At 37.9% G+C, this 26,708-nt stretch overlaps 1 protein-coding gene across 1 annotated transcript in view; it reads right to left on the reverse strand.

Annotated features, from left to right (window-relative positions):
* Positions 1-26,708, reverse strand: part of LOC124722193 (protein phosphatase 1 regulatory subunit 37) — a 242,714-nt gene that overhangs the window by 81,164 nt on the left and 134,842 nt on the right. The window contains exon 5 of the mRNA XM_047247391.1: positions 14,730-14,880. Within this exon, the coding sequence (XP_047103347.1) occupies positions 14,730-14,880 (151 nt within the window). The remainder of the gene's footprint in view (positions 1-14,729; positions 14,881-26,708) is intronic.

Consider the following 26,708-nt stretch of genomic DNA (forward strand, 5'->3'; position numbering starts at 1 on the left):
GATGGAAACCCAGTTCTAAGCAAAGAAGGGAAAGCAGAAAGGTGGAAGGAGTATATAGAGGGTCTATACAAGGGCGATGTACTTGAGGACAATATTATGGAAATGGAAGAGGATGTAGATGAAGATGAAATGGGAGATACGATACTGCGTGAAGAGTTTGACAGAGCACTGAAAGACCTGAGTCGAAACAAGGCCCCAGGAGTAGACAACATTCCATTAGAACTACTGACAGCCTTGGGAGAGCCAGTCCTGACAAAACTCTACCATCTGGTGAGCAATATGTATGAGACAGGCGAAATACCCTCAGACTTCAAGAAGAATATAACAATTCCAATTCCAAAGAAAGCAGGTGTTGACAGATGTGAAAATTACCGAACTATCAGTTTAATAAGTCACAGCTGCAAAATACTAACTCGAATTCTTAACAGACGAATGGAAAAACTGGCAGAGGCCAACCTTGGGGAAGATCAGTTTGGATTCCGTAGATATATGGGAACACGTGAGGCAATACTGACCCTACGACTTATTTTAGAAGCTAGATTAAGAAAAGGCTAACCTACGTTTCTAGCATTTGTAGACTTAGAGAAAGCTTTTGACAATGTTGACTGGAATACTCTTTTTCAAATTCTAAAGGTGGCAGGGGTAAAATACAGGGAGCGAAAGGGTATTTACAATTTGTACAGAAACCAGATGGCAGTTATAAGAGTCGAGGGGCATAAAAGGGAAGCAGTGGTTGGGAAAGGAGTGAGACAGGGTTGTAGCCTCTCCCCGAAGTTATTCAATCTGTATATTGAGCAAGCAGTAAAGGAAACAAAAGAAAAATTCAGAGTAGCTATTAAAATCAATGGAGAAGAAATAAAAACTTTGAGGTTCGCCGATGACATTGTAATTCTGTCAAAGATAGCAAAGGACTTGGAAGAGCAGTTGAACAGAATGGACAGTGTCTTGAAAGGAGGATATAAGATGAACACCAACAAAAGCAAAACGAGGATAATGGAACGTAGTCGAATTAAGTCGGGTGATGCTGAGGGAATTAGCTTAGGAAATGAGACACATAAGTAGTAAAGGAATTTTGCTATTTGGGAAGCAAAATAACTGATGATGGATGAAGTAGAGAGGATATAAAATGTAGTTTGGTAATGGCAAGGAAAGCGTTTCTGAAGAAGAGAAGTTTGTTAATATCGAGTATTGATTTAAGTGTCAGGAAGTCGTTTCTGAAAGTATTTGTTTGGAATGTAGCCATGTATGGAAGTGAAACATGGACGATAAATAGTTTGGACACGAAGAGAATAGAAGCTTTCGAAATGTGGTGCTACAGAAGAATGCTGAAGACGAGATGGGTAGATCACATAAATAATGAGGAGGTATTGAATAGAATTGGGGAGAAGAGGAATTGGTGGCACAACTTGACAAGAAGAAGGGACCGGTTGGTAGACATGTTCTGAGGCATCAAGGGATCACAAATTTAGCACTGGAGGGCAGCGTGGAGGGTAAGAATCGTAGAGGGAGACCAAGAGATGAATACACTAAGCAGATTCAGAAGGATGTAGGTTGCAGTAAGTACTGGGAGATGAAGAAGCTTGCACAGGATAAAGTAGCATGGAGAGGTGCATCAAACCAGTCTCAGGACTGAAGACCATAACAACAACATAAAGGTTGAGTTGGATTTTCTTGCCAGAACCTGTTTAGGCATGGTGTCTTATATCGCTCCTGTCTAGAGCCTGTGTATCAGGAGAATAACTCATGCATGCACAGTAACAGATGGTCTGAAGTGGGTACACTCAAGTACGTAGTTCTAATTTTCATCTGCTAGAGGACAGTAGTGCACAGTGACATTCAAGAAACAAGTCAAGATTTTTTAAAATTGTTCTGTTTATTTCTTGACAGCTTTTGTGTTTCTTTATGTTTGTACAGTTGTGTATATGCTTTAGTAGTGTGAATGATGCATGAATGTGGTCCAAAGTAAATATGTAGATCATTGTTCTACTGATGAATGCTGTATGAACTAGCGTGAGAAATTTTTAAGACGGTGTGAATGCAGACGACGGGGAATTTTGTATCATAATATGTTAAGTAAGTTTATGGTAAAAGGAAAGCTAATTTGAGTGCAAATGAAAATAGTTAATGACAAAGTATAAACAAAATATCAGAATCTTAAATATATATTTCGGGAAAAAGTACAGTTCAGAAGTGTGTTATTTGTTGATTGGTTTGTCATAGAAAGTGCGAACTAACGCAGGAGAGTAATATTTTTCTATTGGCCTTAAAGACAACTGATAAATCAGAATGGAGTATTCTTTGCGCATATTTTCTCTTGGAGATAGAGAATGCTTACAGCAGTCTAAAGAAGTCGGAGCCCAGCCTTTCTATGGTACGGTCATGTGTAGTATGAGCTGTGAAGGAAGTTATAATTTGCCAATTTTAGTTGTGCTACATATTTCAAAAGTGTTTTAAAGTGATGGCATATTTATTCCGGTGTGTTTTTTAGAAAAGTACGTATTTTTTAAGTAATTTTGTGTATGAGAAAAGACAGTAATTCTGCATGGCATATTGAGCAGATCGGTGGCTAATAAGTTGAGTGCATTTGACATCAATAAACTTAATAGTACGGTGAGCATTTTCATTTAAGAACAATCCGTGCTTCATAGTTGTTCAGATTTTGGGAAATACATTACCATAAACTTGCGTGACTGTGTTATGATCAGCATGAGCTTGGCAGTGAACTTTTACATTATCAAGGTTCAGAATATACTGAAGTTTTCCCAGTATTTCCACCTTTCATTCAAAATTAAGACCTTTTCCCGATTCTTGGAATAGTCACATTGTGCGAGTTGGAGTACAGTAGGTTTCTGCTTGACTTTCCTACCGGCGATCTGCTGCAATGAGTTCACAGGTAGATCCAGGTACAGGATGAAAGGAAACACGCCACCGCACTGTTAAGTGTTGTAACATGCCGTAAGTACTTTACCATAAAAAGCCTTTGCAATATTACCAGCCTGTTCCTCACTACAGAGTGACATTCCTCATTCCAACAAACTGCAGGCTATGTCTTGTGCTAATGTGAGACCCTAAGAATGGATGACATTTGAAATGTGATAAATCCATGATGCTGACTTTATTAGTGTTTAAAATCAGTCATTTCTCTGTACACTTCACAGTTTGCCATGGCAAATACCCATTTCAGCTGTGTTCTGTCTGACATGTAAACCCAAATGGAAAAGTGTTAACTCACAAGGAGGTCATCCTTAACTTCCCACTGAACCATGTCTACAACAGCAGAAAAGTAGAATGAGAACTTTTTGCTTCTGGAGAACATTGCAACAAATGTTGAAATATGACTCAGATCTTGTATTCAGATGAAATGCGTTTCCTCACCTTATAAAATTTGCTATTACTTGATTCCTTGGCCTAGTGATGGCTCATGGCCGATAATGACCAATGAAGTATTCTAGAAGGAGGAATGGATTAATTAGATGACTTTGTCTTGCATTCAACAAGTTCATTTGGCTAGAGAAACATGGAGCATACTATGACTCTCCTATGGACATTTTCTATCACAGCATTTACTTTTGTGGACAGATAGAGCCAAAGGCAGGGGGATTGATATGTTTTACAAATGAACATTGCTATTCTGTCTTCATCCTTTCTCTCCCTACACATGTCCTAAAGCATGCACATTCCACAGTAGAATATGTACATTTCTATCGGTGAGGTTTCAAGTTCTCTTGTTATTCTGCATAAGTGGGTAGTCTGCCATAAATATATTATGTGTTTGATGGACTAACTGACCCATTCAGATATTGTTGTCTCTATCTTTTGTGACAAAATATTCATCGCCAGGCAGTACCCTGGTTCTCACTTGCAGTTTAGTGAGTGTGTTTTCAAGTCTGTTGTTATTTTTCTTTGTACTTTCTTATACTTTTGGTGTCAAATTTAGATACTTCACAAAGTAGCATTTGCAAGTACATCTATCATTTAGTGCAGCAGTAAGCAGTGTCTGCATATGTACACCTGCTCTTTTACTTACGTATTCAGGGCTTAAGAAAATTATGTAAATACTTGAGCTGTAGTGATTTATACATTATCTGCACCTCTACTTTGAGAAGTAATAGGCACTCCATGCTTGATACTGTGTACATTTCTAAACAGATCACAAATACTTGTGGAGCTGAGTATGCTGCACCCTTTATTGTATTTTGCAGGGCAGTGTGGTGTGTTGACATTGTCACTTACAGTACCTCTAGTGTTTAGAATATAAAGCCACACTTTAAAAAAAGTTGAGTGTGCCCAACATTAACATGTTTAAGTAGTACTGCTGAGTTGAACATTCAAGTAGAAGCAGTAGTTATTTTTTGAATTTTTTGTTAACAATTTTTATTGAGTTTTGAAGATTACAGTGTCACTAATTCTTCCATTTCTCCTGAAAATCTGTTGTACTGACATTTAAGTTTTCTGCACATCACAACACCCTTGCTACAACAACTATGCAGCTCTTATGTAATGAGATACTTTCTTCCCATTAGGTTGTTTGGTTAACTGGAAACAGCAGCATCCACAAAGAATTCTCCATTGCAAAGATGCCTTCAGGATACATAGCCCTAGCTTTTAAAGTATACAGAAGGAGAGATATTCTTAAATGTGCTTTCTATCTACATATATATCTACCAGTCACAACAGAGGTATTTTTTCACAAAAGATGAGCCCTGTTAATTTTTTAACTGAAATTTAATCATCTTTCTATATAGCTTTGGTGTCAGAGCTCTGCAAATACCCACTAAAACAGCCAGTAGACTTGTTATTTTGGTTGTTAGATTCAGGTTGGTCCTATAAGACAAAAGAGTAATTGCAGTCAAGCCAAACAGAACCCAACCTACTTCGGCAAGCTTAATGCAACTGAGGTGCTCAAGATGCTCCAGTTATAAAAAAACTAATGTCCATTATAATTCAACAGCCACTCACCTCCCTTACACACAGCTCACCTCAAGGCTGAAAACTATATTACACAAAATTCAGTCTGCATCATAGCCAAGAGCCCAGTTCCCTGCAATATCTAACATTCTACCATTAGACAAAATGGAGGTCACTGGTGTATTTTCTGTCTGCCATGACTGGTGACATTAAACAGGTTCATGAAGTATTGCAAATAAAGCATAAAAAATGGAAAGACACACTGTGTTATCATTTTTGGCCTTTGTGCTGATTAACAAATAATGAAATTTGATCAACAGATGGGTGGTTAACATTATGGTAGGTGAGTAATTTTGGCACAAATGAAACACAATGTAAAATATGCACTTTGAGGAGTTATCAGAAGATAGTGAGCTGTAGTTCACCAGCCATGATATAGACTGGACGTCAAATCGCACAGCTCTTAGCCATCTGATTTTCAAACTGTTATTTTATTTGGCTACCAGTTTATCTGACTACAGTGGCAGATTTTGGTTGAAGTAATTACTGTATCAAGCAGAAACATATAGACACCAGTATTTGAATGCTGGTCCCTATTTTGACCAGAACCGAGGTTGGAATCTGCCTACAAGTTGGTCAGAGGGTCTGAAGATGGCATAGCAAATCGCCAAAAATGGTAGCCAAATAAAATAACAGTTTGGAAATTAGATGGCTGAAAGGAGTATAATTTGACATCCTTTACTGAACAGCCAAGTCCTGCAACCATCTTTGGAAAGATGGACATACAGAGGCATGATATAGATTAGTTATATGTTATACTAGATGAAAAAGCACACCTGGGGGAAAACAGTTAAAGCACAGTGCCTTAAACTGAGAAAAAATTGCACATATTACACTTTGTTACTATCCGTGTTACAAGTGAAAAACAGGGTTTTAAATCAAATAAATACATTTTTCTACAAAAATATACAAAAATATTTGTCTATGGAATAGAGGAAGTTGTCCACAAAAAATGATTTCAGCTTAGATTAAAAAATTGTTTAGACACCTTCCGACATTTTATGTTATTTGGCAAATTATCAAAGATGCCTTATCTTAAAAGTAACAACTGACAGGCTCATTTCTTCAAAGTGAATAGTGTCTTTGACCTTAAAGTATGATTGCCTTGTTGAACACACTGTGCATCCGCAGCCTACCCAACACTGCACAAAAGCTTTGAAGAACAGGAGCCAGCAAGCTCCACCTGCTCGTTATCTGTAGTATAGCCAACTGACAAAACTGGAAGCCTGAGGCATTTGATCATCAACTCATTTGAGCAGAATGGATAACTTAAGTGTCTGATCTACAGTAGTAGTCACAAATCACTCAAAATCTTTAAAAACCACTAAATTTTGAAACACTCAGAATTTGTTGAGGATAGTTAAAACTGTCAAACATCATTTGAAGCTGAAGATATCTGCCTACAACCACAATCAGTCAGATGCTAGGAAGCATATTATATCATAACTGATTTTCCTAGACACACCTCCAGATGTTCATAAATTCAAATCTGACATTTGTGGAGGCAAGGGAAGGCACATTACAGTATCCTCATGCTCAACAAATCATTATTGGACATCTCCATCTTGAAAGGTGTAATACACTGCAATGAACAATGCCTCTTCAAGGGAAAGTGCACTGTCATCTAAAAAAAATTCATATAAATTACAATTTACCATTCCTTGGAGTGCGATCACAGACCACACTGAAAGTCACAACATGACTGCCCAAACTATTGTAGAACTTTCATTTTAACAGTTAAAAGAAAATAGCTTGGATTGTATACTTTGCATTGTGTTTTGAACACTTAAAAATATCCTGTGGTAAGAAATAGAAAAAAAGTAGACTACTTAGATCACAGTAAATGGCTGTTAGTCATGGAACTACTCTTCTTTGCATTCATCTGGTTCACATGAGGTCTGGTGTTAATGTTTACCACAGTTTTTTTGTTTATGCACTTCCTTCATGTTGTTTATTTTTCCACAGTGTTCTGCAGATACATATTCACCTGTTGAACCCATTTGTATCTGAGGTCTTAGTGACAGTAATACAGTAACAATGCCCTTTCATGCCCTCATTTCTGTGTAAGTGAATTAACTTTTCATCCATGGTTGTATGAAGCAACTGATTTTTACCCATAACTTTTTATGCTGTTATGATACTAGAGACAATAGCTCTAGATATTCCTAGTCGCTTCGGGATTGTTTTCTCAAATGTTCATACTATATCTGCACTAACAACTCACCACAGTTGCAAAATTGTAAGAGTAGAACACCTTACCTATCACAGACATATATGGAAACTCTCACAATGTTTCATATGATGTAATGGGAAAAGTAAAAATAATGACAAATTTCTTATAGGTGAGTAGGACAAAAGAAAGAAGGGGGAAATAATGAAAATGAAGTGTTTGTGGCAAACAGTCCATATTATTTAGTCCATTTGCCACATTTTGAACCTACTTTCAGCATTTGGCTAATTATAAATGTCATCCCATTCAACATATTGAAACCTGTTCCAAAGTCTTATATTGCCATTTCGTCAACTAGTCTCATTGTTTTTCAGTGACTGAATCTGAACTGTGAATGCAATTAAGATATTTGTTTATGAGATGTGAATGCAGTTAAGTTATGTAATGTGACTTTTTATTAAGGGTGGAGAAAAACAACCTGATAATAAGGTCAGAGCAGGGTATGAGATGTCAAATTCAGCAAAATTTCATAGACAGTAGTGGTGCTACAATCATAAAAGGCAGCTAATCAGTTATGAGTACATGGAAATTTGTCCAGTAAATGAACAAGTTTGAATGTGCCCAGAAGTGTGGTTTTTTAGTTGCTACTACGTTATGCTGTGGTGGTTGTCACTTGAGAGAAATGGGAATGTTTACACCCAACAAGGCTGAATAAAAGATGTCACGCAACAGTGGGCAGACTGGAATTGAACTCTTTCATTTTGCAACAATGCCTCCAACCAGTGTCACAGCAAGAGCTCACAAACTCGATGTTAGTGATAGGTTTGTTTGGAACGTCACAAAGGAAAACAGTTTACATCTTTAGCATTCATAAAGAGCCAAGCTTTAAGAGCAGAGGATTATTATCCTATGTGAGAACTTATTTTTCTGTCTGTGCATTAAGGCAGTGCTAATATGCCTTATCCTGTTTACAGATAAGGCAATTTTCATTAGGGAAGCAATCCAGAGCTGTCACCAGTGGGCGCATTAAAATTTCTGTTACATTTATGAACAATAAAATTATTCACAATTTTTGCAAGTGGAATTGCACATACTGCCAGAAGTTGTTCCACGGGACAAATGCCTAAGGATGTTGGTCCAATAGGGTGGTGCTCTGCTGCATTCCACTATAGTAGCGTATTTACTCGAATCTAAGCCGTACTCAAATCTAAGCCGCACCTGAAAAATGAGATTTGAAATAAAGGGAAAAAAAAATCCGGAATCTAAGCCGCACTTGAAATTTGAGACTCGAAATTCAAGGGGAGAGAAAAGTTTTAGGCCTCACCTCCAAATCGAAACAAAGTCGGTCCATTGTAATATGAGACACAATTTAGGTCGAATGAATGACGATACAGCTACAGTAGTTTGGTTCGAGTCGTAAGCTTAACAGTTAAGCTTTACCAGGTAGCCATTGCTATGCGTCAGGCGCTCCGTCCGTATTTATACGGGTACACTTCCTTTTCCACGTGCTTCGTCTGGTTTGAATCGATTGCTTATTTTGCTTTGATCTGATAAGTGACGTTTTCTTTGTTATACGTGTTTACGTCACTCTAAGCTGAAAATGCATTACTGTACTCTGTCATGCATTGTTTGTCGCATTCTGATAGTGCATGTTTACGGCCTGTCACCGCTCGCGGCATGGCTTGCTTTTGTGTGTGCTACCGCCGCATACAATTAAAAAAAAAAGAAGAGAGAGAGGAATCGTCTCATTAGCGAAACAATGGCAAGAGACAGCTATTTGTTGTTACTTACACTGCTGCTTTCTTTGATAATGATCAATAAGAACCAAATAATAGATTGCGTATGATAGAACATGTGCTGAACGAGAGTTAGGCGAAAATTTTTCTCAGTTTGAAAATCTTTGCGGCCGCTTCTTTAGTACATCAAATTCTGCACAGAAATTAGAGTCATCTTAGATTTAAAAATCTAGTCAGTTGCCGTGCTTAATTTCTGACTGTATCACTATTAGGCATAAGAATAATACAAATATAAACATGACACGATACGTATATTCTTCTGCGTTTACTGTTGTGTCACTCTAGTTTCGTAGTTTGTCAGACAGGATTTAAATGAGATAGCAGCAAACACGAAAGAATACATGGCAAAATGTTTATATTCGCATTATTCTTATGGTGAAGAGAATACTGCATGTGATTCACATTTCATCAGGATCGTATTAGCAACCATCTCTTCTCACAGTCAGGAAAAAATTCAGAACGTAAAGTTGGCCATATTGACAAACATCCCAAACAGTCTTGTCAGTCGGATTTTCGTAGTATATTGAAATTCTGCTACATTCGAAGATGAACAATATGGAATTCGTATTTACTTCGTTGGATAATGTATGAAAATGCAGTGGTTGAAACTCGGGGCGGAGGAAAAAAAGCTCGTCTTCCACCTTTTTTTAAAATTTATTTACTGACGCAGAGGTTTTGGCGCCAGTATTTATCTTTGTGCCTACAAAGCATGCTTGTGTAGTGGGACATGTATTCGATGGCAGAAGTTAGTTGTGGCGGCACCTACCAACATTTTTCAGAACTTCCGCTTGCTTTGCACTTGATTCTAAGCCGCAGGCGGTTTTTTGGATTGCAAAAACCGGAAAAAAGTGCGGCTTCGATTCGAGTAAATACGGTAGTCAGATGACATTAAAATTAAGTGCTCAGGCACATGCTGGCTGGGCACAGTGGTCTCTGAGAGTGGCCTCCCAGATTGGCCAGTTTAACACCACTTGACTTTTTGTGTGGGATTTTATGAAAGGCAGTATCTACAAGACACCAGTCAAGAGCTGGATGCAAGAATTTTTGAGGCCACAACAATCATTCACAACATGACACAAATTTTTGAGCAGTTCCCCAATCATTTCTTCAACGATAACAATTTTGTAGCAATGTTCAAGACAGGGATCTCTAACATTTTCCAAAAAAAGTGTGATATGATAAAAAAGTCTTTAAAATTTAATTTCTGTTTTCTTTTTGGCCACTATCTCAGTTCACACTTACTTATCTGTTGAACATGATTCTAAAATTCATTCACACCCTCTGTTCATTAAAACATGTGGCCTTTAGATTTCATTCTTTAATAACACTGTGCCTTACTCTACCACATGTCGAATATCTTACTGCAATGTTCTTTCTGCAGCACAGCTTATTATCTAACAAAATTAATGTCATTATCACACTTTTAGAGCAGTTGATTTCACAGTCAAGCCATAGCATAACAGAAAATTTGCATCTATCATAACCAGCCATGGATAGGAATTGGAAGTATGCCCAGCTTTGAGCATTCAGCTAAAACCATTATTTATCTTCAAATAATTTAAGTAATAGCTTTGCACTTCAGCATAACAGGTATTAGCTTGGCCAAGTCAGTTTAAATGCATACACTTCCACAAAGCTCATCACTGACTGGTTGTCATTTCATGGCCATAGTTTCATAATCATGCAGTTCCAACTTATCGATATTTGGAAAATTTTGTTAAATTTACTCTTAGCTTACTATAGGATTGTATTTCTCCATCCTGTATGACGTAAGTTGATTAACCATTTGCTACAGGATTGGCAAGTCTTCATTTTCCTTCAAATTTTTATATTCAAAAATTACTTATCGCAATATTATTACCTTCAGCTTTTTGATTACGGAAATTAAAGACTGTTGCTAACTCGTAAGTGTCTAAAAGCCATTTTTGGCCCCTTTTTCTGTCAAAATGATTTTATTCTTCTGTTTCTACGAGAGAACCTGTAATTTTCAACCACTTTTCAGTATTAACTAATGAGTGTAGACAGCAGTATGTTGTCTGTAGGAATGAAAAGTCACGTGGAAACAAATTCTCTCAGGAATGCTACAGGGGTCTGTCCTGTACCCACTCTTGGTCTCCTTACACATCAACGACATGTCATTGGTTCTGTCTTTCAGAAGATATCATTTCTATGTTTATAAACTGCACCTTTACTTAAGTTTTGGATCCAATGATATCAGTACAAAACCATCATCCAAATTAATTACAATCTACCTTCTGAGTACAGATGGGTGAAAAACTGTGCCTATGCTTAGATGCGACGAAGTCTCAAGTAATTTCAGTATCTCAGAATATAATTAGTCCTGACTTATGCAATTGTTGCTACCAATTCTTCTTGATGGCAGCCCACTATTGCATCAGAATGTGTGAAGAACATGGGTTTAGCATTAGATTAACGTATCAACTACATAGAAAATACTGCCACCACACGTAGGAAGACTTCTGCTTATCTCTATGCACTCCAGAAATTTTGGAACATACTCCAACATGATATGAAATGAAAACTTGATTATCATTCACCCCTATGTCTACCTCCCTGACACATCATTAAGCACCCCTCCCAGTACCACATCACCATCTCATCATAATTGCAATGCAAGGTCTCACATATCTAGTGTGCTAGCTGTATCTATCCATAACATTAAAACACTGTCAAATTACTTCTCAATTTAGCTATCAGCCTCTGGGACACTCAACCTTGCACTCTATGCTCAATTACAAATAATGTAGCATTTAAGATAAAGTCAGAGCACTTCCTTTTCTCATACTCCTCATTTTCTCTATTAGATTAACATTGCTCTCCATCAAACAGTAAAGCAAACACTCACTTCTTCTCCCAGTCACATTTATTTCTCTTTTTATTTTTCAGTCAACACCTCCATTTTTCTCCTTTCTTCAGTGGTACAGTCATAGCTTGCTTTCTCTCCTCTCTTGTCCATTGCTATCATGGCCCATAGTCTAAAACTTACCTGTAAATTGATTTTATTATTCCACTCTTCACAAAAACATAAACTATGTTTTTTTCTGCAACAGCTATTACAGTTTTTATTATTTGTTTCATAAATATTTATAAGTATTCATATTAAGTATTCATATTAAATCTAAGACCCTTAAAACAAGTGGCATAATGAATGTAACATAAAATAAGCAGAATTCCTACTTATTTATAATGCTTTCCTAAACACATTTCTCATGCTTTTTGAGAGTTGCTTTCCATTACAACGTTCTAGCAGTAAAAGATAGCCCGGGTGGCTGACTAGTGGGATAAGGATATCATGTAGAACAAAGCGAGAATTATATCAAAATGTTACAAGTAGTTAAAATCAAGCTACGGTAACCCAATGCACATTCACAAATGTGAGGCAGCATGTGAAGGTTGCTGTGTGTGGACAGGTTACTCCTGTAACCGAAATTGCAGATCTGAAGATGGTTCTAGAGGAACCGAAAATAGTCATGTGAATAAACATTCTTGCAATCAAGACAGATTATGAGTAACATTATCTGGTCAGCAGCACAAGGTCGACGATATAAAGTCAGTTCATAATAAAAATATTTCTGTTACTGATAAATCAGATATTTGTACAGTATTTAACAATCATTTTCTGAGCATTGCTGGTGACTTAAATAAAAATTTAGTTTCTACATGGAATCATATAACTCTCTTGGCAAATGCCTTTCCGAGACTGATGTCTGAAATACTTCTCTGTGATACTGACAAGGGGAAGATTGAGTCAATAACTAAATCACTGAAGACTAAGGACTCTCATGGATATGATGGAGTGCCTAGCAGAATATTAAAGTACTGTGCTGTATATGTTAGTCATATTTGTAATTTTTCATTTAGGAATGGTCAGTATCCTGAACGATTAAAATACTCAGTAGTAAGGCCACTTTATAAAAAGGGAGAAAAGGGTAATGTAGATGATTTTAGACCTATTTCTACGCCATCAGTGTTTGATAAAGTTATTGAAAAGGCTGTGTATGTAAAGATAATTGATCATTTTATATCACATAATTTGCTATCAAATGTACAGTTTGGCTTTAGAAGTCGTTTAACAACTTTTTTCTCTGTAAGGTACTGGATGGGTTAAACAAAAGGTTTTGAACACTACCCATATTTTTTGATTTAAGTAAGGTGTTTGATTGTGTTGATCACAAAATATTGCTCCAGAAGTTGGGCCATTATGGAGTATTGGGAGTAGCTCACAATTTGTTCACCTCTTATATTAACAACAGCCAGCAAAAGGTCTATTATTCACAGTGATGAGAATGGCTGTGATATGGGGTCTGAGTGTGATACGGTCAAATGGAGGGTGCCCCAGGGATCAGTGTTGGAGCCACTCCTCTTCTTTATTTATTTAAATGATATGCCCTCTAGTATTATGGGTAATTCTAAAATATTTCTGTTTGCTGATGACACTAGCTTGGTAGTAAAGGATGTTGTGTGTAACGTTGCTTGGTTTCACATAGTGCAGTTTATGACATAAGTTCATGGTTTGTAGAAAATAAGCTAATGCTAAATCACAATAAGACTCAGTTTCTACAGATTCTAAGACACAATTCAACAAAACCCGACGTTTTAATTTCACAATACATGATTAATGAACTGAACAGTTCAAATTTCTACATGTTCAGATAGACAGTAAACTGTCGTGGAAAGCCCATGTTCAGGATCTTGTTTAAAGACTTAATGCTGCCATTTTTACCATTTGAACGGTATCTGAAGTAAGTGATCGTCCAACACGAAAATTAGTTTACTTTGCTTATTTTCATTCGCTCATGTAATATGGTATTATATTTTGGGGCAACTCTTCCCATTCTAAAAGGATATTTTTGGTTCAGAAACGGGCAGTTTGACCAATAAGTGGTGTAAGTTCGCGAACCTCTTGTCAACCCCTGTTCACTAGACTGGGTATTTTGAGATTGGCATCTCAATATGTGCATTCTTTACTGCCGTTTCTTGTTAACAATATCAGTTTATTCCCAAGAATAAGCAGCTTTCACTCAGTGAATACTCAGCAGAAATCGAACCTGCATTAGGATCAGACTTCCTTAACTCTTGTGCAGAAAGGTGTGCAGTATACTGCTGCATCCATTTTCAATAAGCTACCACAATAATTCAAAACTCTTAGCAGTAATCCATGCACTTTCAAATCGAAACTGAAGAGTTTCCTCGTGGGTCACTCCTTCTATTCTGTTGAGGAGTTCCTTGAAAAAGTAAGCTGATTCTTATATTATATTGTTGACTGTGTTTACTGAAACTTATAGTTTGACTTTTTTGGGTTCATAAACATTTTATTTTTATCTGTTATTACTTTTATGTTGTAATTTCATGTACTGACATGTTCCATGACCTTGAAGACTTGCTCCTCAATTTGATCCAACAGAACTTTATGTGTAAATAAAATAAAATAAAAGGCCTAATGGTCATAATCTTTCCACGGTAAAAAAATTAAGATATTTGTACTGACCAACAAAGAATGGACTTATTTCTACATTTTTCAATTTATGCTCATTTCTCATGAATACAATCACATAATATTTAACCATATTTGAGCTACACTCATACAAAAATAGTTTATAACCACCAAATTCAGATTTCAATCCTAATAGTGTTCGGAGAGTCAGATGACATCAATTTGCTTCCACATCTCAAGATCTTCTAAGCAATCAATCATTTCTTTGATTTTTAATATATAATGAACGTAAATGTTACTTATTTTTTAACTCTTTAAATAATGATGTATTTCAACTCACTAAGAATAACAGTGGGTCGTCCTGCAAGACCACAGTTTTCCAGCTTCAGCACCTGCAACTGAGTGCCAATTCGTAGGGCTCGGCTAAGTATAGGCATGAACTGTTCATTTAATGTTAAGTTCCTTGCCTCAAGCTGCTCTAGGCACAGGGTCTGAAAGAAAAATATGATATAAGAATATTGTTTCATTCAAAAACACTGCTTTAATAGAATTTTGTTTTCATGTTATTTTGAGATTAAAATTCATGTAATTTTGAGCTATACCTATTTATAAAACAAAAACATGTACCAATGCTGCTTTTAAAACTGGGGAAGGAAACTATTTTTTCCTAGAGTGTGGAGTACAAACTCTGTAGTAGAAAATGTCCACAGGATGTGCTCTAAGAAATCTCATAGGTACTGATTACACAATGAAGAATCTTGAATACAATTTTATTTGCTCCTTTATGATTACATTGTTTACTGTAAATGTATATGTAATATAGAACACATCAAAAATAGAAACCATTCATTATCACTTGCTTTCTAAGAAGTGACCATTTTGATTACACTCTCTAACATCACTTATAAAGAACAATGTACAAAAATTTGATTTAATAGGTGATCTTTAACACTCTAAAATTCTTTGAGTTTCTTTGTCAAGTTACTGCCATGTATACTATCATACAGGTTTTAGGATAAGTTCTTAGTAACCTGATATCAGAGTACAGAGGTCCTTTTTGAAGTAGTGTCAATTGGTTGGGTATGCTTTGTACATCATTCTTCCACAGCGCTTTGTGGGTGTGTGCACTAGCATTTCAAATTGACTTTGACCTCTCTTTCATGATGTATATTATTGTTCTATATAAGTACAAAGGTGTACAAGTTAAATGCCTAGATTTCTGAAGCAGTTTCTGCATGTTTCAGAAGTTCTTCTGAAAATGATTCTAATTGCCAGTTTGTTGTTGTTGTTGTTGTTGTTGTTGTAATGCCAATGGTCTTTTTGTTTCCCCACACTGTCACAGTATAACCCAGGCACAGTTCAAAGAATCCATGGTACACTGTACATTGAAGCTATTTGCATACTGCAATAGCTGTTTCAACATAAATATGATGGATCTGAGTTTCTTACAGACAAAATTAATATGCTATTTCCATTTCAACTCCATTATCCACAGAATCTAGTGGATTCTACTTCTTCCAAGTTTCTATCACCAACCTCGAAATCCATTTGTACATAGTTCTCTTGGTTGATGAACACTGTATATATAATCTTTTTTGGGTTATATCACTGTATTTTCCATGAGCCATTGAGCTGCAGTGTTTCAGAAATATATGTTCTTCTCTCCAGAGGTTGCACATTTTGGTCACTGTTCCCTATTGTCAAGTCATATGCATACAACATTTTCTTCTCATTCTCTTCAGCACCTGTATCAGGCTGTTCCTGCTCACTGACACGCCTGCCTGCCTGCCTGCCTACCTGCCTTCCTTCCTTCCTTCAAGCAGCAGGGCAGGCACAGGCACAAGTGAGCAGCACAGGACAAATAGCTGACACACAGGCAGTCTCACAGCTGGGCCATAAATGTATGGAATCGTGCTACAATGGCAGAGCGCAGGCCAAGCAGGTCGCACATGTGCAGCACATATGTAATCAGGCTGTCTTGCAGGTAGCCTGCACTACTTGTGCCTGCATGTGGGCAAGCTAACGAGTGCTAGTGATGGCCCATGGCCTTTGGCCCTGCATTAGAAGAGTCTGACCTATATCATTTACAAACAGATTAAATAGTAATGGCCCCATTACTGAACCCCACGGAACTCTATACTTGGTGGCTTTGATTTTTTACTGGTAGGAGTTGTATATTGATATATACTGCTTCCTGTTGCATTGGTATGATTGCATCCATTCTTGTGCTTGCAGCCATATGGTTTATGGTTCTATAAACACAGCTTTCATTATTTACTTTGAATGCACAAATTTTTCCAAGGGTTTTAAAGAGAATATTTATAAAATTCAGTCAATATTAAATCATATTTTTGTAAGTTACTACCAAAATATTGCAATAAGCATCATTATTATCCTCCATAAAATATTGAAAACTAAATACCTTCTATTTCTTGTAAACCCATAGTGCAAATGAAGCAATGAATCTATTTCATTTGAGCTCAAATAGAAAAGTCAGTACAAAGGTAAGCACAATCACATTTAAACAAACCAAGAGTCTCATAGTAAAAGATTCACTGCTTGGGGTGAATCCAGTTCACTAGAAAAACCATAGCCATTTGACAATCACATAACTTATGTTACCCAATCAGCACAGTGACACATTTACACCAGATGAACATGATGCCAGCAAATAACTATCCGTGCATTCCTATCAGATGAATATGATGTCAGAAATCTCTTCATTTTAGTGCTAATGATCAAAACTGCACAAGAATGTTTTACTAATAACCACTAATGAGGCTGTAAAATGTATGCAAGAATGAGTTGTTAAATCATACAAAATATGATATTAAATTCTTGAAATACATACTTTCGGTAAGCAATTTATCTATTCATGTCATGAATGAATATCTAACACTACCATTCATGAATGTGTGTAGTTTAGTAACTGTAACAGTCACTCAGTGTTTGTTGTTCACTGACTGTACCAATGAGGAGGAGAACTGTGTCATGTTAACAAGGTACTGCAGTCTGTTAAAACACTGGGCTTTCACATGTCACTGCGGCTTTACTGAATCTTGTTAGATAGTAATCACTCATCTCATCCCAGCTTGCCACTAAAACTAACGCACTGTAGAATCAGGGGTTTACAAACATAATGCTACAAAATACATCTTTTGAGATGAAGACAAATAAAATTTTGTAATAGTAGAAACACTTATAACTGCCACCACCAAATTAACATTGCTGATAACTGTGATGCCTTATGGTTCTTAGAGTACGTTTACATTCATTCAACAATTGCCAGCTTTAACATTAAGACAGTGGAGAACTAGATACATCAAAATGGCTACTTTTGTAGATATGTTGTTATGACTCTAAACCCTCGAAATGTTCATGTGATTAACTATGGTCATCTATTGGGATTGGGAGAAATCTGTTTTGGAAAGAAAATACCCATCAGGTGGTCAGTTACAGAACACATGGAAGTTTGTTTTGCTGGTACTGAGATTTTCTTGTGGCCTGCCATATACTCTCAGCAGTGGTGTTTTTGTTTGAGACAACAAACCTTGTTATATTCTCCACATACTGCAGGAACTTTTGCTTTTATTCCACTATGGAGTTTAGTAAATAGTTTTCCATCAGTTATTTTACACTGTCATGATAGTATGTATAATGGTCCTAGATATTCCTAACAAATTAGAAATTGTTGTTCAAGAAGTTTGAACCACAAACACATTGACAACAATTGCTCATTACAAGACCTGAGGTTTGTTATGATTGAGGATCACCCTAGACCACAACAATCTAAGACATTCTGGTGACTAGGAACACTTTCAGAAATGTCATAACACAATTGTAAACCACATAATGTCAAAAGATTAGAGACAAATCACTTAAACAAGTTCCACAAACAACATATTTACAAAAGGTGGCCATATTATTTGGTATAACCTGTGTAGGAGTGTTTATTACTCTTGTTTCAACATGTGCAGGAACTAGAATAAAATGTGGTTATGTATGTTCTATTGTATCTTCTTCTAGCAGTGACAAAGATGCAGTAAGTCTGATCCACCACTTGGTAAGGATGTCAATATCACTGGCACAGTGCAAACTGCTGGGAGTCATGACCTGACAGAGGTTATACATTATTCTGTAGACAGCTGTAGATGCTGAGAGCACTGGGAAATTCCGTCAACAAGCAACTTATCTAGTCTCCCACCATGTAGACCAAAGCAGATCACTTTGCTTCAAACAACTGCTCGGAACATGCCACATTAGGCCAGTTTCACCAACCACTGCAGGTGGTCTGGACAGGCAGTCTTGTAAAGTACTTTTGATTACTTTTCTGAAAGCCGTCTTCAGCAGCTAGTCTAACAGCACAGCCAAGATGCAATGGAAATATTTTAGACCTTGTAGCTTCAAATAGGCTGGACCTTATTGATGACGCCAGTATAGAGACAGGGATTACTGACCATAATGTCATCAAAACGGCAATGGTAATTGAAGTTAATAAATCCATCAAGAAGGCTTGGAGATTATTTCTGATAGAAAGAGTAGATAAGCAGTTGTTAGCATCCCACTTAGAAAATGAATGGACACTGTTTAGCTCCAGTATGATGGACATAGAGGAATTATGTGCAAAGTTTAAATGGATTGTAATTCATGCGCTGGAGACGTATAGATTAAGTGGCTAAATGATGATAAAGACCCACTGTGGTTTAATGACAAAATTCAGAAGTTGCTCAGGAAGTAGAAAATGTTGCATTCCAGGAATACAAATGACGACTGGTAACTGTTAATAGAAATTCATGTGTCTGTAAAAAGATCAGTTTGCAAAGCGTACAATAACTACCCCTGCCATACCTTAGCAAAAGATCTTGAAGAGAACCTGAGAAAATTCTGGTCTTATTTAAAATCACTAAGGGGGTTGAAGGCTTTTATCTAGTTACTCACTGATTACTCTGGTGTGGCAATAGAAGACAGCAAAAGGTAAGCTGACATTTTAAATCTCCTATTTAAGAAAGCATTCACGAATGGGGATTGTACAAACATATCGTTCTTTGACCATTGTACAGCCTCCTGTATGGAGGACATAGTCACAGGGTTCCCCAGCATACGGAAGCGATTGAAAGAGTTGAAAACAAATACGTTACCAGGTCTTGATGGAATTCCAGTTTGGTTTTACAGGGAGTACTCGACAGCACTGACCCTTTACTTACATTGCATTTATTGAAAATCTTTCGCCTAGCGCAAATTCCCAAGCAATTGAAAAAAAGTGCAGTTGGATACTGTATATAAGAAGGGTAAGTAATATCACCAGAGACAGTTACATTTTCAGCAAGTACACATCTATTTTTTCATATTACTAACTTTTCTACAGGAGCATGTATACAATGTAAATGGCATATTACTATACACATAGCTAGGTCTACTCTGGGTCTTCGGGTCAATACCACAATGCCACGTCCTGTAGGCGATGACATCTCGGTCGGCGAAAGATCCAAGTCCAGGAAGGGAGGCGTTTTCACAACGAACTATGGCTAGTGTAGACCAACCACTACCAGAATTTGCAGTAGTGATGTCCAGAGTAAAATTAACCTTGCAGCCACGAAAGAATATAGGTCCATTCAATATGACAGCTTGCACAGTTCCATTTCCTCCAAGTTTATTCTTGAGGCGGTGGCAGCGTTGACGAGACAGATGTTGACGAGGCATAGTGCTTCAATGCTGTTGCAGATAGAGCTCACAGTGGAATGGTTCCGCTGGCGTGCACTGCCCGCTTATATAGGAGAAGAGTGACCTTGGTTACGTAACGCACTAATAACGGACTTAGACTCTGCAGGCACTGGCAGGGGGGCGTTATCCCGTACACGTGCTGTACTCTCTCTAGCAGCACGTGCGCCCTGGTGCGCCAGCCTGGCACCGAGCCTAGTTGGGAGGGTTGCGTCACCAACTCACTTGGCGCTCAGCGGTCAGTGCGGCACTATGCTTTCGTATAATCACTATGTGGACAATGTGGCCTATTCTACACCTCATTTTAGATCTGTGAGACGATGCTGTGCTGATTATATTTATATGTTTTGACAATGCCATTATGGCCTTATCACTTTAGGACTTTGTGTAAAAAAGATCTGAGGATGGTCATTACGGACTGAAACCGGTCATCGTCTAAAGAATTGATATTGTGATCAGAGACTGGAATAAAAAACATTTGACAGTATTGGATCATTGTTTATATACGCGATTATGTCGCAGTTGGTGAAAAAAGGGTAAAAGAATGGATCCACAAAAATATAGACCAATATTCTTAATATCTATTGGCTGCAGTATTCTTGAACATATTCTCAGTTCGAATACAATAAATGTCCTTGAGATGGAAGAGCTTCTACCCACAAATCAGCAAGGATTTAGAAACCATTGCTTGTGCGAAACTCTGGTTGCCTCTTTCTCACATGGTATCCTGTGAATCATTCGTGAAGGGCAACAGGCACATTCCATATTCCCATATTCTTGGAAAATGTTTTACACGTTGCTTCACTACAGACCATTAATGAAAGTATGAGTAAATGGGATAGGTTCCCAGATATGTGAATGGCTTGAAGGCTTCTTAAGTAATAGAATCCGGTATGTTGTCCTCAATGGCGAGTGTTCATCAAGACAAGGTTATTGTCAGGCGTGCCCAAGGGAAGAGTGATAGGGTCGCTCTTATTCTATATATACATAAATCATCTGACAGACTGGGTGAGCAGCAATCTGTGGCTGTTTGCTGATGATGTGGTGTATGGGAAGGGTTCATCATTGAGAATGTAGTAGGATTCAAAATGACTTAGAAAAAAAATTTCTGGTTGATGTGATGAATGGCAGCTTGCTTTAAATGTAGAAAAATGTAAGTAAATTCAGATGAGGAGGAAAAACAATCCTATAATGTTCAAATACAACATGAGTAATGTACTGCTTGAGACACTCACAGAAATTAAATGGAGATAAATGCAATGAGCACGTAAGGGCTGTAGTCGGGAAGGTGAATGGCTGACTTAGCTTTATTGGGAGAATTTTTGGAAAGAGTGGTTCACCTGAAAAGGAGACTGCATATAGAACACTATTGTGATCCATTCTTCAGTACTGTTAGAGTGTCTGGGATTTCCATGAGGTCACATTAAAGGGAAACATCGAAACAATTTAGAGGCAGGCTGCTAGATTTGTTACTGGTACGTTTGATCAAGTATTACGAAGTTGATTCGTGAACTCAAGTGGGAATCCCTGGAGGGAAGACAATGTTCTTTTCGTAAAACACTATTGGGAAAATTTACAGAACTGGCATTTGAAGCTGACTGTATGATGATTTTACTGCATTTCGTGTAAGGACCATGAAGATAAGACACATCAGAGCTCACAGGGAAGTATAGAGACAGTCATTTTTTCCACGCTCTATTTCCGAGTGGAACAGGAAAGGAAATTACTAACAGTGGAATTACTAACAGTGGAATTACTAACAGTGGTACAAGGTACCCTCCCTCCTGCACCAAACTGTGGCTTGCGGAGTATGTATGTAAATGTAGACACAGAGTTATACTCTTGAGTAATCCTCCTCTTAGAAAGAAGGATCTAGTTTTATAGAAGAAGGAAAGACAAATGATTAACTTATAGACAAATACACTGTCTGACAAAAAATGTGAAGCACTCAGAAGACATAGTCTGATGTCAATGTAACTTTCTTCAGGCACACACCACTGGCAGGTTTGAAAATGATTATGGTTGCAATTCTCTGACTAGTATGATGACCACCATAGTGCAGAAGTGTTATTCACATTTATTATTTTTACCCAGACTGGTAAGGTATATTAAGAGCATGGAGAGTATCAGGTGCTGAGTTATCACTAAAAACGACACAGAGCTGCCACCTACTCATGTGAGACAGCATTACAAGCACCTGGCAGAGATTGAATGAGGCCTCTTTGTGGATACCCATTTGGCTGGCTGGTCAAGTTGTGCAATATCCAGATTAATGGGGCATTCGGATGTGACAGTGGCCCACTGTTGGACTTTACGAGAATGATAGGGCAGGTGTAGTCATTGTCAAGATTCCAGTCGACCATATCTGACTACCACAAGGGAGGAACACCGTATCACTCAGCCATTCGAGAACAAGTAATGAACTTCCTGCAACATTCTGTGCCATCACGCACCAGTGGCTGGAGATTAACAGCAGCCCGACAAGGCAGTTACTGTCCGATGCATATACTGCCATTAATTGCAATAACAGAAACAGCTGCATTTGGAGTGGTAGTAAGACCAAGAAGTATGGACTGTTGATGAATGACTTCACATTGTGTTCAGTGATCAATCACGGTTCTGCACTACCCCAGATGACCATTGCCCACGAGTATGGTGGAGACTTGGAAAGTGTCCCAGTCTTTCAATGTTTTGGAGTGGTATCATGGTGTGAGGAACCATCAGGTATGACTTGAGGTCACAGATGGTAGTGATTGAGGGAACTCTGACAGTACAATGATACATCACGTCCTGCGTCCTAATATGTTATCTGTCACATGAGGTATTGTGATGCCATTTTTCAATAGGACAATGCTTGTGTACACAGGATACAATTCTCTATGAAGTCTCTGTGTGAGGTTTTGGAGCTCCAATGGTCAGCAAGATCTCCTGATCTGTCCCCAATAGAATGTGTGGGACCAGCCTGGATGCCAAGTCTGTCACAGTGCCAGTATCCAGGACATCAAGAACCAATTACTGAGTTGTGGGCCAGCTTGCCACAAGAGAGTATAAAATGGCTTTATGACATCCTTCCCAACTGAATCAGAGCATGCATCCAGTCTACAGGAGTGCAACATTATACTAACAAGTGGATTCATACTGCCAAATTCTTTGTAAATGTTACTCAATTTTGTCAATGTTATGAAAAGGATAGATTGCTACTCATCGTATAGAGAAGACATTGAGTAGCAGACAGGCACCAGAAAAGACTGCTGAACTTGTGAGCATTTGCCAAAAGGCCTTCTTGTAAAGTAGACAAAATACATGTATTCATGAAAGCACAACTCATACACACATGACCACTGTGTCTCTGGCCACTGAGGCCGGAAAATTTCATAATACTGTCATTATTCCAGCCTGAATTTATTCAATTTTATAATCACTGAAATAACATCACACATCCACTCAATCTGTGAAGTTTCATTTTGTTTCCTCCTTCCCCTTCTAGATGATTAACTTTTTTTGTTAGCTGATATATATTTAGGGAGTTATGCATCTTAGCTACAGCATCAAAGTACATGTCTTATAAAATTATGAGAAAGAATGGTTGGCACATACTTACCCTCAGGAGGCTAAATTCTTCACCCAGCCGAAAGATATACATAAAATTACAAGAAACTAGTCTAGCATTAAGAATTTTAGGTTCCTTCCAAGGGGAGGAAATGAGGATAGCTTGGGGAAGTTTAAAAAGGAAGGGCAGCTCACTCAGACTCCTTTTCTAAGGATAAGAGCCCATTGCAAGTAAACCATTAAAAGTTCAGAAGGAATAACGATTTACATAATTAAAATACCAGAAGTAACATTGACTTTTGTTACTGTTCATAAAAACTGACTTTAGTTTGTAAAAAGGTGAATAACGCTGCGACCAAAAACTATGACCATTTACCTAATGATATAAATCTTGTGACAGATGAAAAACGCAATTTTGAAAGTAAGTTACAAGTACTCCTTTCTGGCAATTATTCCTCTTACACTGAACATTGCTGTCTAGGGACTTCTAGCATATATAAAGAAAAAAAAATTATATACTTACTTCTGTTATTAAGCTGTATTTTCTCTTGTATGAAATACTTTGTAAATGGACAGGAATGAACAACATTTGCACAAAAATTACACCAATTTTTAAAGACTGGTATACTGCTGGAACAAATGCTCGGACAATTGTGACCGTGACTCCTGAATTAGCTTTTTCTCCCAGAGGGGGGTTCTTATCATACTTTCTGAATCACACTCATATAAAACTCTGGTAATTTCAGCATTTTTGAGTGCAGATTAAATGCATTTCTACTCTAAAACTCCTTTTCACTGTAGAGGCATTCTTGAATATAAATAGGCTGTCAATTAAAAACTTATAAATGCTCACCAGGTAGCCACAAAAATGTAATGTTTATTCAATAGAATGGTCCCTATCATAAACTCAATCAAAAAGGATCAATGGAATACATTACTAACAAGAAAGTTATGCTGTGATTTCCTTTATACCCAGAGCTTCAATGACATTTTGACTTGTGGCATTAGGCAGCTGAGAAAAGATTACAAACAATGCTTACCTTCTAATGTAGTGTTCAGCTCTGCAGATTAACTGAATGCAATAAGATACCAACAAACCTCAAACCAGTTGTGGAGTTGTAACTACTGAACCTTGCGTAGTGAGCCAACGTGAGCCGGTGAATCTTATTTGAATAATTTAATGAACACAGCAGTGAGAAAGATGACCCAAGAATGACTAATGAAACTTTTCTTCGACAGGGTAATTACATCATACAGTAGTGTCATATATGATACACTATGTCTGGGCCATTTTGATGAAGGTTTCACATTTATTCTTTGACCCCACAGAGCAAAGGAGTCCTAAATACTGACCAAATACTATCATCACAATTACTAACAAAGTAATGGTAAGATAAACAGGTCAAGAATTATATTTGTAACCAGTCAAGATATTTCCAAACACCTTACCCCCTTATCACTCATCACTCTTACGGTGGGTAGAACTTCTTAACAGAGGGGTGTTAAAGGGTTCTCTGAGATGTGGTGCCTTCAATAATTGACGGAGGCTTTATAAGACTGTCCATTTGTCTCTGTCAGAAACCAAGACATATCACAGTGGTATCATTAAATTCTAGTTACAGTCACATAACACCAGTGTTGTCACACATAGTGGTTTGCCATTTGTTTTCCTAGTTACTTTTTCTACAGATTTACCTGCTTGTGTGAGGGCTGGTGGTGGGTGCTGTGTCTCTCCTACAAGACAGCAACCTGCAACACAACTGCATTCCATGGGTGGCCACCCTTCACGCGCTATCTCCCACAACAGTCACAAGTGCATCTTGCCAAATACTGATCTGTCCTCGCCCTGTATTTTGGTAAAGGTTCCAGACAACGAGACAGTGATATGTTGTTCACAAAGTCTCTGGCAGTCACCACGAGAGGCAACTGGTCTGCTGGCAGCAGAGTGCACTTCCATAACCATGGTGCTGTGACCACAGGCACTATTTTTCTACACAATGTGCCACATTCCTGCACAGCAACAGTATTTAGGCCAACGCACAACCATGAAATGTCAGTTCGCTTTTAGCTATCAAACTGACTACTCCTTTGTGTTCTCTGACCTGGATGCCGACCACAGTAGTCACCCACCAATCAATGCTCTCGCTAAAGAATATCGTCAGACAGTCTTCATGGTGTGTTTAACTTTTAATCCCTATTGAGCTTAGGACAGTGACTTTACTTCCTCAGAATTTGGCCTTACGCCATCTAAGTGCACATTGTCTCCCCTTGCCAAGATGAAGATTCATTGTGTTATTAACTTCAGAACAGTCGAAGGGAATCTGGACTTAAAACATTTTTGCTATTCACTTTGGCCTTCCAACACTTAAGTCTTTATTTACATTCTTTGTTGGGACTCAACTAACCAACTGCACTTTCATTTGTATGAAATATTAACTCCATGAATGAGACTTGTGTTTATGAATGTGTAATAAACTTTTCCTGCATTGTTTACCAAGGCTGTATTCTCACTGCACCTCAACTGGCCCACAACATATGAATTGGCAATGAGAACTTTTCCTGACTCCAGTGCAACCCCCCCCCCCCCCCTTCCTTCCTCCATGTTTTGTCCTGTATCAGTTGGCAACAAGGATTTTTTGGGTCCCAGCCCCCCCCCCCCCCTCCTCCAACCTTCCTAGCTTCGTCCTGGAACATTTGGCAACAAGGTATTTTCTTTTGGACTCAAGTTGCTCATCCATCAAAGGTCAATAGCATTTTCTTTAGGCCCCAGAGCCTCACCATTTTTGTTCCACCACTGGCGATGGCTTCTATGTTTCGTCCCACCATTTGGTGATGGTGATAAAACATTTTCGTCAGTTTCAGTGACACCGTTGTCTCCAGTGCTACCACTCAATGTTTTTGTTCCATCATCTGGCAACAAGGTGGAAAATTTTCATCAGCTCCAGTACCATCAATGGCTCCTGTGCCACCTCTCACCATTTTGTCCTATCAACTGGCAATGAGTATGTTAATTCTATCTTTCTTGCACAACTTGCAGCAGATTCACAGACAT

Source organism: Schistocerca piceifrons, chromosome X (genome assembly GCF_021461385.2).
Source record: "Schistocerca piceifrons isolate TAMUIC-IGC-003096 chromosome X, iqSchPice1.1, whole genome shotgun sequence".
Taxonomy (NCBI): domain Eukaryota; kingdom Metazoa; phylum Arthropoda; class Insecta; order Orthoptera; family Acrididae; genus Schistocerca; species Schistocerca piceifrons.